We start from the raw sequence: 16,158 nt of genomic DNA, 5'->3' as shown, positions 1-16,158 counted from the left end.
CCCACCCTCTGGAACTCTCTCCCCCAACACCTCAGATTCTCTCTCTCACTCATCAAATTCAAATCCGGACTCAAAACCCACCTATTTACAAAGGCTTTTAAACTATAATTGATTGATTTTTGTTTTGTTTTGTTTTACTTTGCTTTGCTGCTTTGCTTTCCTTTGCTTTTCTATTTGTATAATTTATTTTCTTGTAAAGTGTCATAGAGAAACTTTTAAAGCGCTTTATAAATAAAATGCATTATTATTATTATTGTTATCATTATTATTATTATTATTATTATTATTATTATTATTATTATTGAAATCATGACTGTTTTAAAAAATGTGAAATATTGGAATTTTAAACATGTGATAAATAATGCAATTAATACCAATAAGTAACTGAAATACTGTGAATGTAATTCAAATATCAAGTAATAAAAAAGTAATGGTTCGACAGCTCTGGTTAAAATCAATTATTGTCTAGCTATGGTCATTAGTTCTGGGTGATTCTGAGGATAGCTTAGCTCAATTGCTAGAGCAGGATCCACATGTGAAAGGCTACGGTACCTGCAGCATTAGTCATAGGATCAATTCCCAGTCCAGACAGTATTGGGTGCATGTCATTTCCCACCTGTCTTCCAACATTACCTGCCTCTCTGTCAAGCTGTCTTATCTAATAAAAGCTAAAACATTTTTTTTAAAAAGCCCCCCAAAAATAAAATTTTAATTGATAGTTTGTACAGTAACTGCTTGGTACATTTTTGCCTTATATCAAAGAAGCTATTTTTAGAGCTTCCTTCTTTCTTCTGTGCTTTCAATTCTAACTTTCAGATCACAATGTGTCTCATGAATCCTGTCTTTATGTAAAACGAATATAAAATCCAGAATATAACTCTGACTAGTACACACACAGTCTATTTTTGTGAATTTCTTAAGGGAAAAAGGTTTAAACTTTGCCCCTGCATGAAGACTTCCACTGCATTCAGCAATGTGCAGCTTCTGTGCAGCTCTTTCTTGCACCATCTGTTATCACCAGCTATCCATGTGGAAGTTGAACACAGCCTATGATTGTGGATAGTTCAGAGGTATAGATGGACCCACTGTCTGTGACCAGTTACACCAAAGGTCTCCCCTCTGAAGGTCATTTTTGTCATAAATTTTCTTAAATGCATAATGACCTAATGAGAGGGAAAGCTGTTAAACAGTGAGTCGCCTCTGGACCAGTCTGCCTCGCTGTGTATCCAGCACCTCCTCTTTATGCAGCGGAGGAGTTGCTCACTTCTTTAAGGGTTCTTCTGTGTATAATACCCTCACACAATAAAATACCTCTTTGTATTTGATACTGGAATTTTGTTGCACCAGTGTTTACGATGCACCCACTTTTTAGAAAACAAACAGAGATCAACATTTTTCATTCCAAAAAAACATTTCTTTTTTGTTTCATGATTTCTTTTGGTATGAGAAGTGCTACACTATCATCTCTCACTGATATATATAAAGTGAAAAATTGATCAAGTCTGTATTTCCGTAATGCCTTTCAGGATTAAAAGCTCTTTGGAACATACTTTCCTGACTCATTCAGCTCTGGGAACTCAGCAGAGAGCACATGACTGCAGGGATGTACAGTGATGTGAGCCCAGTGGCACAGAAACTATCTACAAGTTCTTAATTATTCTGTTTTGAAATGCAATGTAAAAGGTTTAATACTTTAGGGGTTGCCCTCTATCATACAGTAACATAGTAATCATAGTTATTATTTATAGAGCACTTTTCAAAATCCACATAACAAAGTGTTTAACAAGGCAGCAAAAAAACAGGTGAACGAAGACCAACCAGCTTGGTGCATAAAATCGTTACCATATAAGGAAACATAAAATCAACACACCGTGAAGATATTTCAGATTAGATATAATCAGGAAAGACTCTCTGATAAAAGTATATTTTAAGAAGTGACTAAAACGAGAGCACTCAATCAGCCATGCATCTATGCTTCCATCCTCACAGCTAGTGTCCTTCTCCGGGTTTATCCCTTCATCTTATCGCATCTTTTGACCAAATATATCATTTTTGATCGCCTGATGGACCCCATCATCTGACCACGCTGACCCTTTGCTCCTCTCTGGCACATATTCATTGATACTAAAAGAATAACGGATCTGTGTCACGAGAAAGAGAAAAAATGGAAGAAAGAAACGACTTGTCCAGAAAATCTGACATACTCTGAATTACATAAAGAGTGAAATCCTTAACCATGAGCCTAGAGGCAATATCCGCTTAGAGGACAGCTAATACATTGCCTGGATGAAGTCTGTACGTGCTCCATACAGTGCTTCACACAGTGAAGATGTAGACGCCATTCTTGGAAAATATTTTTGCCAATTTCACGCCTGTAAGTGCTAAAAGCGCACAGTATCTTGTCGTGTTTGAGACGTGACGTACCACACTACTTGGACACAAAGGCTGCATTCTTGCATCGTAATTCTCTGCTGCGTTATGTAACAGCAGGTTGGCCTCTGTGGGCGATGGCATCCATGACCTTTTCTTCCATAGTGCTTTATATTGGTATTATGAAACTAATGCTTGCCACTGGCATGAGTGAAAATGCATAGAAGATACAATAGCGCACTGTCTTTGAGGCTAAGAAGATCACGCTATATTGGTGTTAAGATTCATTTTTGTGTCAGGATTTGAAATCACTTCTCACAGTTAGGGTTAAAATGGCTCAACAGCTTTGTTGCAGAATGTAGTCACATCCAGTGTGGTTCAGCAGATTGGTGGTTGCAAACATCTGTTTTATCATAGTTTGTGAGATTAATAAAATAGGCTCTCTCTGTTTCCTTCAGGAGCCAAAAAATCAATAACAAGAGCATCATTTCCATCCCAAACTCTAACTACACGATCTCACTTTCAGACCACCCTGCACCCACTTTGTTAATCTTTGGATAATGTCCTTACTGTTTATTGAAACAATTACTATTGAAAAGTACCTCATACAACCCCACTTCAAAAAACATGAACTATCCCTTTAAGCTAATTATAGAAAGAGTATTGCTTTTAATCTCTAACTTGTTTTTGTTTCATACTTGCATGCATGTTTGTGTGTGTGTGTGTGTGTGTGTGTGTGTGTGTGTGTGTGTGTGTGTGTGTGTGTGTGTGTGTGTGTGTGTGTGTGTGTGTGTGTGTGTGTGTGTGTGCTACCTGCAGAATGTGATTTCTCCATGTTGAGAGCTGTGTGGTGCTGAGCCGGGTTTGAAATTGGAAACGTTGAAGTAGGAGAGTGTGTGGTCGATGAAGCCGTGCATAGTGCCGGTCTGACTGAACATGTACTGGTAGACGAGCCGAGGGATGAAGTCTGATGTGAAGGATATCACAAAGGCCTGCACAGAGAAGAGAAAGGCAGTGAGAGTGAAACATTATTTCTGACATGGGTGTTGAAAAAAAATGCATGAGACAAGTTATACTGCATATAACTGTGTATGCATATAACTCTATGAGTGGTGCATAAGGGTCTAATAAATTGTTTTCACAGGTCAAAAGACACAGTACCCTACATTTGAGCAATGCCTTTAAACATTTCTCTTCAGTACTGATACATTATTGCAAGATGCATGCACAAAAAGGGGAAGTCTGCTCCCAGTTTTCCATTGCCTTGAAGCTCCCGGAGCAGCTTAAGTGAGTTTATGTGTGTCAGATCCAGAATAAATAAAAACTCCTGCTGCTGGTTTTTCGGAATCCTTTGCAAATCTGTTTAGTATTAAAAGTAAACGGAACAAGATTTCGCTTGTTGGCAAAAGACAAATCCCGAGCAGAGCTTTCCTGTCTTCACAAACACACCTTGACCCCCGCAGATCAGGATGTTAAGGTATTTCAGACGTGATTCAGGGATCTGTCAGGGTCATGGCGGATGATATCTCAGGGCAAACAAAGAAGATAAATCTCTATTTGATACTCATATACACGACAGAGATGATTAAAGCTGGATTAAGTGTTGAAACATTCCAGCAGAGAAGTCTATGTTTGTTTCAAGCAAAAGAAGGTAACACCTGATCTCCTGCGCAGGGAGCTTTTTAGGTCAATGAACCAAACGTGTCCGCATAAAGATAAAAAAAAATGTGCTCCTTCTGCATTAAAATCTGACTCAAAATGTCACTAACATGGAATGAAAAAATGTAAATGTATGTTGTATTTTTCCATGTAACTATAAAGTTTAAACCACATATCCCCTGTCCTAGCTTTGCTGCACTGGCTCCCGGTTGCTTTTGGAATAGATTTTAAATTGATATTGTTTGTCTTTATAGCTCTAAATGGCCTAGCCCCCAAGTACCTGACTGAGCTTCTCTATCACCATGTCCCTGCCAGAACATTGAGATCGTTGAGTCAGTTGTTATTGGTCACCGCCAAAACAAGGCTTAAAACCAGAGGTGAGCGAGCCTTTTTGGCGGCTGCCCCTCGGCTCTGGAACAACCTGCCCTGGCAGATCCGCTCTGTGGGATCAATTGATGCTTTTAAATCATCTCTAAAGACTCTCCTCTTCTCCCTGGCTTTTAATCAAGGTTGAGTGGAAATCTGGCAAAATCTGAATTAAATTTTAACGTATTTATTCTATATTATTCTATTATATATTTGAACTGTGTTTACGTATCTTAGTATTGTATCTTTGGCATTGTTTGGGGTTATTTTTGTCATTTGTGCTGCTTTTGATCTGTAGAGCACTTTGGTCAGCTCTGATTGTTTTAAACGTGCTCTAAAAATAAAGTCTGAGTTGAGTTGAGTTAAAAAATATAAAATTTTGACACAAGTTATTTACAGTATTTTTCAAGGACAGATAAAAAAAAGTATAATAACATGATATAGAACAAATGGTTGACTGAATGACATCAGGGATCAGAGTTTTTCAACCGTAAGTCTGCCTTAAAGGTGCCATATAATGGTATAAGCAGGTCTTTACAATGCACCATAGTTGTCCTTAAAGCACTGTTTCAAAATTCATGACAAATTCAGACTCTGTGGAGGATCTGCAGCCTTTTAGTTTCAGATTATGCAGAGTTGCTATGATAATGAGGTGCAGCACTGATTGGCTGCCTGAATGTTGTCTGGGTTGGAGGGTGGGGATCAGTGTAAATGGATGCAGAGGTGCAAAGACACCAAAACAAATGTGGCACCCGCTCCAAAAGATCCCACAACAGTGCACCACAAGTGGGTGGTACTTTAAATTTGACAGTTATCCCTACTTTCTTGCCTTTCATGCGTAATGTGAAATTTGTGTTCGTTTCTGCAACCAACAACAGAGCAGTTAGTGTGTCTGGCTCTAACCTTTGACATCTTGACTCTGTAAATCTGAGGTAAAACCACAACAGCTTAGGAGGAACGGTTGGAGTGGGAGTGGATTTGCTTGCATGCCTATGCAGATCACTCTGATCATTACATCATTACAGGAGCCAATTCAAATCCACATTCTCTGAGTTGCATGGTTTGAGGATGACTAAAGTATGTTTGTATAGGCATGTTTTTTAATTACATGGAACCTTCAAGAGCTACATAATACATCGTCCAAGTGTTTCCACAGTTTGAGTCATATTTGTCTCCAAACCACATTCATAGTATTGATTTATTAAAGTGTTTAAGTGCTCTCTGTGAGACCTTTAAAAGGCAACATCACCTAAAGTACATAATGTGGGCATACATGTCTACATGCATTTTGTGTGAACATACCTGACTTCATCACTAATTCAATGAGCAGACAGTAGAAAGCAGGACATTGCATTAATACTTACATTTATAATAACTGAGAATTTCCCCATTCCACTCAGTATGTTGTACCATATACCTAGAGAATATGGAGAAAGAGAGAGAGAACAAGGAGAGAGAACGGGGTTATAATGTGTTTGGTCTTTAACCAAACAGTCGGAAATTTTGAGCTTCTGAGGAAATGTAATCAGTGACCATTCATTCCTCATTCTAACAACATTATGCCACCATGCAGACATGTGAAAAGTATTATTTTTTCAATATTTCTCAAAAAAAACTAAACACACACAAAAAAGAAGATAAACAGATAAAGCTTACACAAACAGTAAGTAGGCTTGTATTGACAATTAGCCAAACCACCAAGTAAATCGAAGGCGAATTGGAGTGTTGCAAGCAAGTGAAGAGTACATTTGAATTTAATCAGATTGAATGGTCATCTATGCAAAAAGTAAAACTTTCTTTTTTACTCAAAACCTGAAATGAAAACCTTTCTGTGTTGCGACAGTAAAAGTCTAACACATCATTGGCAAACATTTTACTAGGCGCCAGTGATTTATGCAAGAACGTTCATGGCAATCCATCCAATAGGTATTGAGTTATTGCAGTCTGGATGAAAAAGTTGGACAGGTGGTGCGCACATCTCATCAGCTGGCACAAAGGGGATTAGAGTATTTTTGACATTATCAAGACGAGTTTTACAAAGAAGGTCAGTCCAGGAACACGCTATCCTTCACCAGACTTACAGTACATCATTATCATCATGAGATTGATAAGCCCTCTGAAAGCTTATGGGTAAAACCAAAAATGTAAAAAGGTTAAGAAGATAAAGGAGATCAAATTGCAGGGATAAAAGTCGAGAGCAACAACATCGTGATAGTGGCCGGCTGCCAGGAGACTTGCTTTATCAGGTTTGATGAAGAAGCCTAGGGCAAAATGTTGTGAAATATTCCCAATTCTACACATTGTTGCTTTAAAGAGAGTCTGGTCTTGACTCTGAATCTGGTCCTGGGGGAACACACAGTGGTGATGGGAGAGAGAGCGATGTCGGGTATCATCTTTTCCCTATTTCTGGAGACCTGAGTGGGGGACTCTGTGAGGCTGCTCCGGGATGCATAGGGCTGGCAGTAACTGCATGGCTAATGGAGCTTTGTAGCCAACAGTCAGCTTATTGTACCACCAGCTGTGTGGCTAACTGGGGTCCTTAGCTGGAGGAAGATGCACTTCGCAGTGCAGTGGAATTCTTGTCCACTCAAAGTTTTCTGGGGCAGTTACCCAGAACCCCTGCTCAGGTCTACAGATATGGGGGGGAAATTGTGTCTTAAAACCCTCTAACTCCTCTCCCATCCCCACAGTGCATGCTTCTTCTCCGGATTCAGAGTCAAGGACAGACTTGCTGTAAATCATTATCGGTGTTAATCACAATCACTACTAACTGTATATTAATGGTTGTGCTGTTTCATCCCCACAGTCCTGGAGCTCTTTCTTTGTGAAGTGTACATATGCAGTCTTTCTTTCTCATGTGTTTTCAGTGTTTGTGTTTTTATGGCTTTGCATCATTTGTGTATTTGCAGCACATTTGCTGTCAATTCAGTTTTGACTTATATAGCAGGTTTCCTCTGTTGTGTTTGTTTTGGACTTCAGCATGTGTTTTTGTATCTGCATCATTTGCAGATTTTCTGCCCTTGTCAGCCACATAATGTACAAAACTGATAAGAGGCCTTGTTTCAATGGGGGGTGTTCTAGAGAAAAATGTGTAAGCTTACCGATGTCTTTAGCACGTACTGCGACTGGTCTCCGCAGCTCTGTCACAAACTTTTTGGCGTCCAGTCTGATCTCGATGACGTTGTTGAGCAGAGCGAAGAGTGGAGCGAGGGGGAATGAAGCCACAAACAGAGAGACGAAACCAAACTGGATGACTGAAAAAAATAAAAATAAACATTTAATTAGCTTCTGTGTGTATGTTTAAAAAAATCCATCCATACTGTACATTCTGTTTTATTCACTTCAGTGAATGAACCCTCTGTGGCTTTTGAAAGTCTTGAAATAAAGCCCACATTTCCCTAAATCATCATCACCCCATGCCTTTAGTTCACACAGAAACACTGTGTTGATAACATGGTGATAGCAACACAATAGACTAATAACTAAGACATGTAGAGCACTCCCTGTTTGTTCCTATCATTGTGTCTTGTTACACCGATCACACTCAGATATAGGTATCTGTATAGAAATGAGTGTTTGCCCATAGATTGCTGCAGCAGCTATTGGAGTTCTCTCAAAGACAAACTTGACAACATAAATCAGGGACATAAAATACTCAGAGTAACACAAGTGTACCTCAGGGCACAGCGTCCTCAAAGTTGTTTGGTTGCAGCTGGATCATATGCCTGTGTGGTTTAAGTTTACGTCATATTTCTAACATGGTTATCAAAATGTGTGAGATGGTACTGTACTGCTGAAAAGATTACGAAATATTCTCTATTTTTGTTATTGCCTCACAGCAGGGTCCAGAGATTTCGGCAGTGTTTGCTTCTTACTTTGTTCATTGTTTATACTAAACTCAAAGCACATCACAGTTTGGGTATTTTGAAACCACTTGGAGAGGGTTGTGAGGAATCTGTACTTTTTTTAAGGCAGGGATTCGAACCCTAAAGAAAAGATACAGAAAAAGTGTTTAAATACATCTAAAAGTAGTTTGAATTCAAGTGTCAGTCACTGTATGTTAGTCATTCAATGGATAATTTCTTTGTGTGCCTCTCTTTTGTTATGATAAATGTTATAATGATAGCTTAAACAGGGAGAGAGGATTGTTTATTAAAGGGAAAATTAGTTTCATATGATGGGAAATATGTGTATGCTCTGTGGTGGCCATATAAAAATAAACCAGTGTTCATCATGGGGACTGCGTGTGAAATATCGCAGCCTCTTGAGCTTTCAAATAGAAAGATCATTTACATTGTGTTTCCATAAAAAGACACTATTTTTAATGTATTTCCTTATTTGACTTTATATATCAGGTTTACTTTTAGACATGAGCTTCATTTACATCTACATCAACAAACCATCATAGAATGATAGGGGTAGTAGTGTAAAGTGACACCCATGTGAACACTGTGCTTTGGTTTGATAGAGTCTTTGGACATGTTCTTCTTTACTGAGGTTGCTAAAAAAAATATCTGTCAGACATTAGAGATGTATTTATATCATGTTAAAGGAATCAAAGCGCCATCCTGTGAATCATACACTTCACTCTGTTTCTAAGAAGCTGTATGATTCACTTCTGTGAGCGGTCATCTCTCTGGACAGGAGTCACTCTGTCTGTTTGGGCTTGCTCTGTGGTTCAGACGATGCCTTTTAAGGTCAAACTCTCCACTGCACCAGCTGAACAGGGACTTTTTGTAAGATTGTGTGCAGTGTGTTGAGCTATGAGTTATCAGTCTGACATGCAAAACAAACAGAGGCAAACATTGAGCAGAGATACACAGAGAGAGGAGAGACAAAATCTGTGAGTTTAGAATAAAAGTGGGAATTTATTGCACAGCACATTAAAATGACACAGACAGCCAACTGATTTAGTGGTTTTGTGAAGCTATTGGCTGCAGCTTTTTTTACTCTCTACAATCAACTTAATGAGAGTTTAATAGCTGCAACACCAGGTGCCATAAAAAGACTTGTCCCACCTTGGACAGATCTTGCATCTGGACAGCTCAAGCAGCTTCTCTTTGCAGCCAGAGAGGTCAGAGGTCAGCTGCAGAGTGGCAGTGTTGGAGATCTGGCCTGGGGATAATCTCTACAGGAAACATTTTTTTCTCACACAGAGTTGAATAAAAAAAAAAGAAGTATCCCTAAATCCTCTAGGCTGATTCTGTTTCTCTAGTTCTTTGACTTCAAACACGTTGGACCGATATGCAGATAGACTGACATGTTAGCATGATCAATACGTTGAGATGCAGAGCAAATGTACAGTAATCAGGATTCCCTTTTCTTGAAAGTGAAGATAACATTTTAAATGTACTTGCAGATAATTGGATGTGCAAACATCACCTCTAGAATAAAGAGTTCTCTGACTCTAAATAGTCAGATATCAGGACAAGCCTCGGTCTGCCTACACAGTACATGTTTATTGATATAAAGCCTGATTTATACTACCGACATACCCTACACCGGGGGTCTGCGTAGCTCCTGTACCTACGCAGAGGTCTACGTACATAGCTGACATGCACCTCCTCCAAAATGTAACTACCCGTAGAATCAACGCGGACCGCAAGTGCTGTGATTGGTCCGCTCTGCACCATAGTGTTTCCCGCATTATACAGCACTTCCGGGTTCCCCGCTCATCAGCTCTGTATTTCATCTCCTCCTCTCTATTCTTCATGTAATCATGTCTGTATGATAAACAGCAACATGTATCAGCTGTAGATTAACAGAACACGCTCTGAAACTCTGTGGAAAAGTAAACAGAGATGGTAGCGGGACCGGAAGCAGGCGACCGGCTATCAGAGAGACCACACTGCCCTCAAGCATTTCGGCTGAGAATTGCTGCGCGACACGGACACATCAACACACAAGTATGTGGTGCTCATGTCTGTGTCAGCCCCTGCTGCGTAGGGGAGACACAGAAGTATAAATCAGCCTTAAGGCTATACACTTCAGAATTTTGTATGCTCAAAAGATAGACTGGCAAATCAAATAAGAGCTATACTAAGGGCCTAATTTGCTAAAGTACTGCATGGCCTTTGCACCAGCTGAACCTCTGCAAGTAAGACAAATAGGCATCACCTGATTCACAAAGTACACTCGAAGGGTTAAAAACATTTGTTTGTGCATATTGAGATGAGCCGTCATGTATTCATCTGGGCTAAAAAAAGCCCATTTTATGCTAACAAGCTCCATTGCAAACATGTGCAAATACTGGTGCTAAGAGCCACATGCCTTGTTCTGACAGTGAAACTTGTATCATGTCTCTCTGGACTCATCTTCACAGCTTCATGTCATGTCCCCCTACTATTCAAGCACATCATCTGTATATGTGGACAGAGCTGAGGTCAACAGGAAGTGGGCGGTCATCATGACTCCACGCAGCAGAGTGAAGATGCTGATGGTTCATCTCCACAGTGAGACACAAGACAAGAGCACACTGTACGGAGCTGTAAAGCTTTATGGTGTTTGTATGTGGGTTTTATTAGCCTTCTATGATTGGTGACTACACCTTGAGGCGGTGCAGAGAGCAGGGACACTTAATGCACAATTTATGATGCTACTAGAGGCTTCAACCCATTCTTTGTGAATTTGCCCTCAGTTCATACATTTTATATATGTGGTTGAGTCCTAACCATAAAAAGGACTTTATTACTGAAGGTTGATTCATAGGGACAGGAAGGACATTTTTGTCTATTATTCTATTCTTTTAAGCCTGAGCTGTAGGACAAAGAAACACAGGTGATCCAAAAACAGATGGTAAAGTTTAAAGATAGAACTTTGGCGAAATTGTCGATGTTGAAACCTTTTTGTCAGATTGATCAAAAAAGGATAAAAACAGCGTCCACCAGCTTCCAAAGAATGTGAAAAGGACACATGAGAAAGACGAGTTGTTTGGCCTGACTTTGGCTGATACACGGCTCAGATGTGAGCAGAGGAACTTTAGCAGTGTGGGAACGGGGGTTTCCAGCGAGCCTGAGACTGACGGCTTCACCTCGGGACGCTACACTGAGACAAAGAGCGGCAAGGAAGAAAATACGACAGCTGAGCAGCGAGCGCTATGGGGCAAGCTTAGAATAACCTCTCTCTCTACCCGAGCCGAGGTTGATGAGTTTGAGGGCTGGTCCAGGCACACACAAAGGAGACACACACGCCTTAACTTGAGCACCAGGTCTCACAAACACAAGACATTTATAGGTACACACAGAGATACACAAGTTCACACATTTACACATATAACAGCTATGTGAGTGTGTGTTTTCAGGTAGAGCACAGACATTTCTGGCATTCCTTGCTGTGCCTTGCAGCGACACCAGCTCAGACTCCTTTCTACCTCCCCAGGCCTCTCATATCACAACCAAATTATCACATCACTGCACCATCAGAGGTAAGGACTAGCTCTTGCAGATGCAGTTATGAAGAGCCTCAGGGACTCTGGATCTCCAGGAAAAAGAAGGGTTTGAAGTTTGCGTCAGACTTCTTATACTTAAAGTGCCTCGGAGGAGTTCTAAGCTGGTTATGAAACGTATTACTTTATGAACTAAACAAGCAAACAAGATCATTTACAACAAGATTCAGAATTCCTATATTGTTATTTTTAATGCCTGTTACCACTGTGAGGTGTCAGACCAGATGATCTCTATTAATAATATTCAAAGTGAGTTGTTACACATTTACAGGACAACACCAGTAGAGATGATGATATCACCTTGTCTACAGGGGGCACCTTAATTGACACAAACAGGAAGTTCTGCACTGTACCTTTAATAAAGCTTCAATAAAAAATCATAGACTGTATAAATAATGGACGTAGTATCCGTGACGTCACCCATCTGTTTCTGAAGCGCTGTTTTGAAGCCAATCGTCGGCAGGATGATCTGCTGTCGAGCGATTGTGACGTAAAGAGGCGGGCTTTGAGCCTCCTAGCCAACAGCTACAGTGTTCCCGCCTGTCAATCAAGTCAGCTGTGCCTCTCATTGGAAGACTTTTAATCTCAATATCTTCGAAATTGCTGCGTTATGAAAATATTCACCACTCGTACAGTGTGTGCCGATCGAGAAATGAGCTATCCAGACTACACTCGTCTTTTGTACCAGGCTGTAAACATGTTTATTTCTGCTGTAAAGATCGGCTTTGTTCAATTTGTGTGTATGTGGTTTCCGGTAATTCCAGAGCCAGCCCCAAGTGGACACTCGATGAACTGCAGTTTTTAACACTTCTGCATTGGCTTCAATTCTTGCAGCCGGAGGTTGCTGTTTGTAAAAAACGTATAGTGTTTCCAAAATAATTGCTTCCCGTCATTTAAAATTCCACTGAATTCTGAATGTTTACATGACTGTTTGAAATAACAAAGCAGCAAGTTTCAAAAGGCAAAACACAAATTAAAGCACCACAAATCAAAACATCAGACACCTCGTTTGAAACCAAGCTCGTTGCCTAATATTTCCCTGAAGCTGCTGAGAGCAACTTTTGGTTTGTGTAGATTTATGCGCCACCTCTGGGCAAAGATATCGGTCTTACAGCCTTGCTGATCTTGTCCTGTACATACCAGGGAGGTATTTTCGAACAAGTTGTCTTCAGTTGTATCGTCTGACATCTACCCCCTTGCAGCGGTTTGAGGCATTAGAAATTTCAGTTTAGAAATCCTGAGCCTAGTTAGTGATGGTTTTGTTTGCTTTCATGGATCATAAAGCAACATCACTATCAATTTCAATCTGATTCACAACCAGCTAAACATCAGGAAAAAAACAAAGAGATGACATCAGCTTGTCTAAATCTTTAACGTTTATTTTTCATATGTCAATCTAAGCATGCTAATGGACATCAGAGTATAAGGCATTGTTCTGATGAGCTGCACTTTAATCAAAAAAGCAAAGCACACAAATCCTTGAACATTTTCATGGTGACTTTTGATCTGTCACCACTCTGTGTGGTTTCTGTCAGCTCACTGATTCAGTGTGAGAGTTGTGGTAACTGAGCGTGAGAGGTTCATGTCAATCATTTTCATTTCTGGCTGTCTTTTGTGGCTGTGGTTACTTTCTATGATTGTAGCGTGTTGGCAAGCTTTGAAAAAAAATACCAGAGTGTAAAAAAACACAAAATCCAGAAATGGTATAAACTCCACTTTGATGACTGAGAGGATACATATTGTTAGGTCACATATTGTTACCCTCAGTAGTTTGTCAAAGAAAAATAGCAAAATCTACTTTTAACAACATCATCTTAACACTGAAGTTCACTCAATGTTTCTTTATCTGACCTGAAGGCCTTTTCTTTTAACCAAAGGAAATATATGGCAGAGCAGGTGTTGGTTTGTTGCGTCTGTGCTAGGTTGTAATTCTGTAATAGTGCAGGAGACAGCCTGAAGCAGTCCCTCTCTCTCTCTCTCTCTCTCTCTCTCTCTCTCTCTGTGTGTGTGTGTGTGTGTGTGCATGTGTGTGTGTGTGTGTGTGTGTGTGTGTGTGTGTGTGTGTGTGTGTGTGTGTGTGTGTGTGTGTGTGTGTGTGTGTTCACCCATAGTCATAACACTCAACAGCTGTAGTTCCTAATCAGCTACTGACAGTAACTTTTCCCTCGCAGGCAGTGATTTAGTCGACTTTACAGCCTGCTGAATTGTCTCTCCACCTTTCAAATCATTTCACCTGAAATTGACCTCAATGAGGAGAACTTGTTTTGATGAATCAGGAAAAAAAACTGAAAGCTTAAAATAAACCTAAATTTAATTAGATTTTTCCTGCAACTACAATTTTCTATTAATAAAATAATGATGGGCATAAAGCAGGAATATCTAAACTTTAAGGTTTAGCTGAAATACAGACAGTCATAGTTCTAGTCAAGGCAAAAAGCAAATTATTGTCTGAAAATCTGCAGAAGTGGGGGTTTTTGAGAAGTTGAGGAGGAAGCATGGACAACTTTAAAGCAGATGTTTGTTTCTGCGGTTGGAGTCAAACCGAGGGAGTCCTCACAGAACCATTTGAAGGGTCATATGACAATATTGAAGTTTGTGAAAAGGAAAGAGTTATTAGACTTCATCAAAGACTCTGAATTAGCTTCCTGTTTGTCTTTCTGTTGCTTTAACGTTGGTTGTTATGTAATTGTAATAAGACAGAACACGTATTTGTATTAGTCACTTGTGTTTTAACAAGCAGCAGACAAAACTACATTTTCAGTCTCCCTGCTTCCGTCCAGACATGGACTGTGTTAAAATCCTGAATTTGTTTCTTCTTCTTTTTCAGCAGAAACTTTATAGACTGTCATGATTGTAACATGAAAATTAAAACACATTTTCTTTAGTAGAGACTTCATCTCAGCTCTCTGTTTTTATCTTTTCCCTGTTGTTGAATTTCACCTCACATCCTTGTCCATCTCGTCTCAGCCTGCCAGTCCAGGTCAGGATCAGGTTGATTTACAGTTGTTTTACACCATGTTTTATTTGTGCCAACAACAGTAAAAAGACAGAACTTGGGTTCCAAACCTAGGCACTGCCAGCTTTCAACACATGGTTTGACTTGGTTTGACTTGAACCATGTAAAAATGCAGAAAAAAAAAATGAGCGTTTTTCCACTACTGTTTTCTCCTCCAAGAGGAGCAACTAGACTATATTTTATTTAACAGGTTCATATGAGAAAAAAATCAAGCATTCAAAAAAATTAAGTCACCACCTGAAATCCAGTGAATTCAATAGATTATTTATTCTGAATAAGAGAAACCTCAACATGCAAAGCACCTTATATGAGCTCTGTTAGTTCTCTGCTTCCTCCTGTGAGCCGACAGAAACCTACAGTAACCGTGTTAAAGGCAGCGGACAGGTGATGATGATTAAAGCTGAAAGCATTTCAAAATAAAACGTCACTCATTCATTTCCTGTCGGCCTTTTAAGGTTAAATCTCAACCATGTAGATTTTTGTAAACAGTGAGATAAATGATGCATGAGAACAGAAAAGCTTTTCATCAGAGAATGAATCCTCTGTGTTTATGTGCTTTGGTTTGTGATGGACGTGAATGTAAATCTTTAGTTTGAATACAGTGAGTCGGCGCTCTCCCATAAAGTCCTCAAAGCTAAATGACAGAATTTTTTTTTATGAGTGAACGCCCACTGCTTTGGTAAAGGGTTGATTATGATCAGGCAGAAAAAAAATATGTTTTAGATTCAGAAATTATCCCATTTTCTCTTTAAGATACGTCAGCATTCATAAGGCGTCACTTCCTCCAAGAGGAGGTTTTATTTTCCAGTTGAGAACACTATTGGATCAACTTCTGAAGAACCCTGACACCTCATGGACTGAACAGATTATGATATTGAATTTTGTTGTTTTTTCTAATGGCACCCTTTTGTGGTTTTGATGTTTATTCAAACTGGTTTTCTCATTTTTAATATCTATAGGAAACTTTAGGAAAACTTAGATATTTAGACAGAAGTGAGTATGACGCTAATCATGAGCTGATGTTTACTTCTCTCTTGTATCTTTCTTAAATTAGAAATATCTTATAAGATATTTAATCTAAATATTGTGAACTGAATCTTCATATTGCACAAACACAATATTAACCTTTTCTGTCTGCTGACCTGAGGAACAATTTTTCAACAATATGTCATCAAATAAAAGAAAATGAAATATGGAACCAGCGTGTGCGACACCTTTTGTACTTACAGGTTCAGAAAAGATCGAAGTCGGGGCTAAAAATGCCTTGGGAACAATGTTGGGAAAACAATGTAGTTGTGGCAAC

The 16,158-nt window shown here is 39.4% G+C and overlaps 1 protein-coding gene across 2 annotated transcripts in view; it reads right to left on the bottom strand.

The window, feature by feature from the left end:
- ano2b (anoctamin 2b) overlaps positions 1-16,158 on the bottom strand; it is a 107,501-nt gene that overhangs the window by 18,619 nt on the left and 72,724 nt on the right. For both annotated transcript variants that reach the window (XM_034674095.1, XM_034674096.1), the window contains 3 exons: positions 7,497-7,649; positions 5,760-5,812; positions 3,184-3,362 (listed from right to left, as the gene is read on the bottom strand). In XM_034674095.1, coding sequence (XP_034529986.1) covers positions 3,184-3,362; positions 5,760-5,812; positions 7,497-7,649 — 385 coding nt within the window. The remainder of the gene's footprint in view (positions 1-3,183; positions 3,363-5,759; positions 5,813-7,496; positions 7,650-16,158) is intronic.

This window comes from Notolabrus celidotus, chromosome 21, assembly GCF_009762535.1.
Source record: "Notolabrus celidotus isolate fNotCel1 chromosome 21, fNotCel1.pri, whole genome shotgun sequence".
NCBI lineage: Eukaryota > Metazoa > Chordata > Actinopteri > Labriformes > Labridae > Notolabrus > Notolabrus celidotus.
The sequence above is the reverse complement of the archived record's forward strand: the minus strand, read 5'-3'. Positions and strand labels throughout refer to the sequence as shown.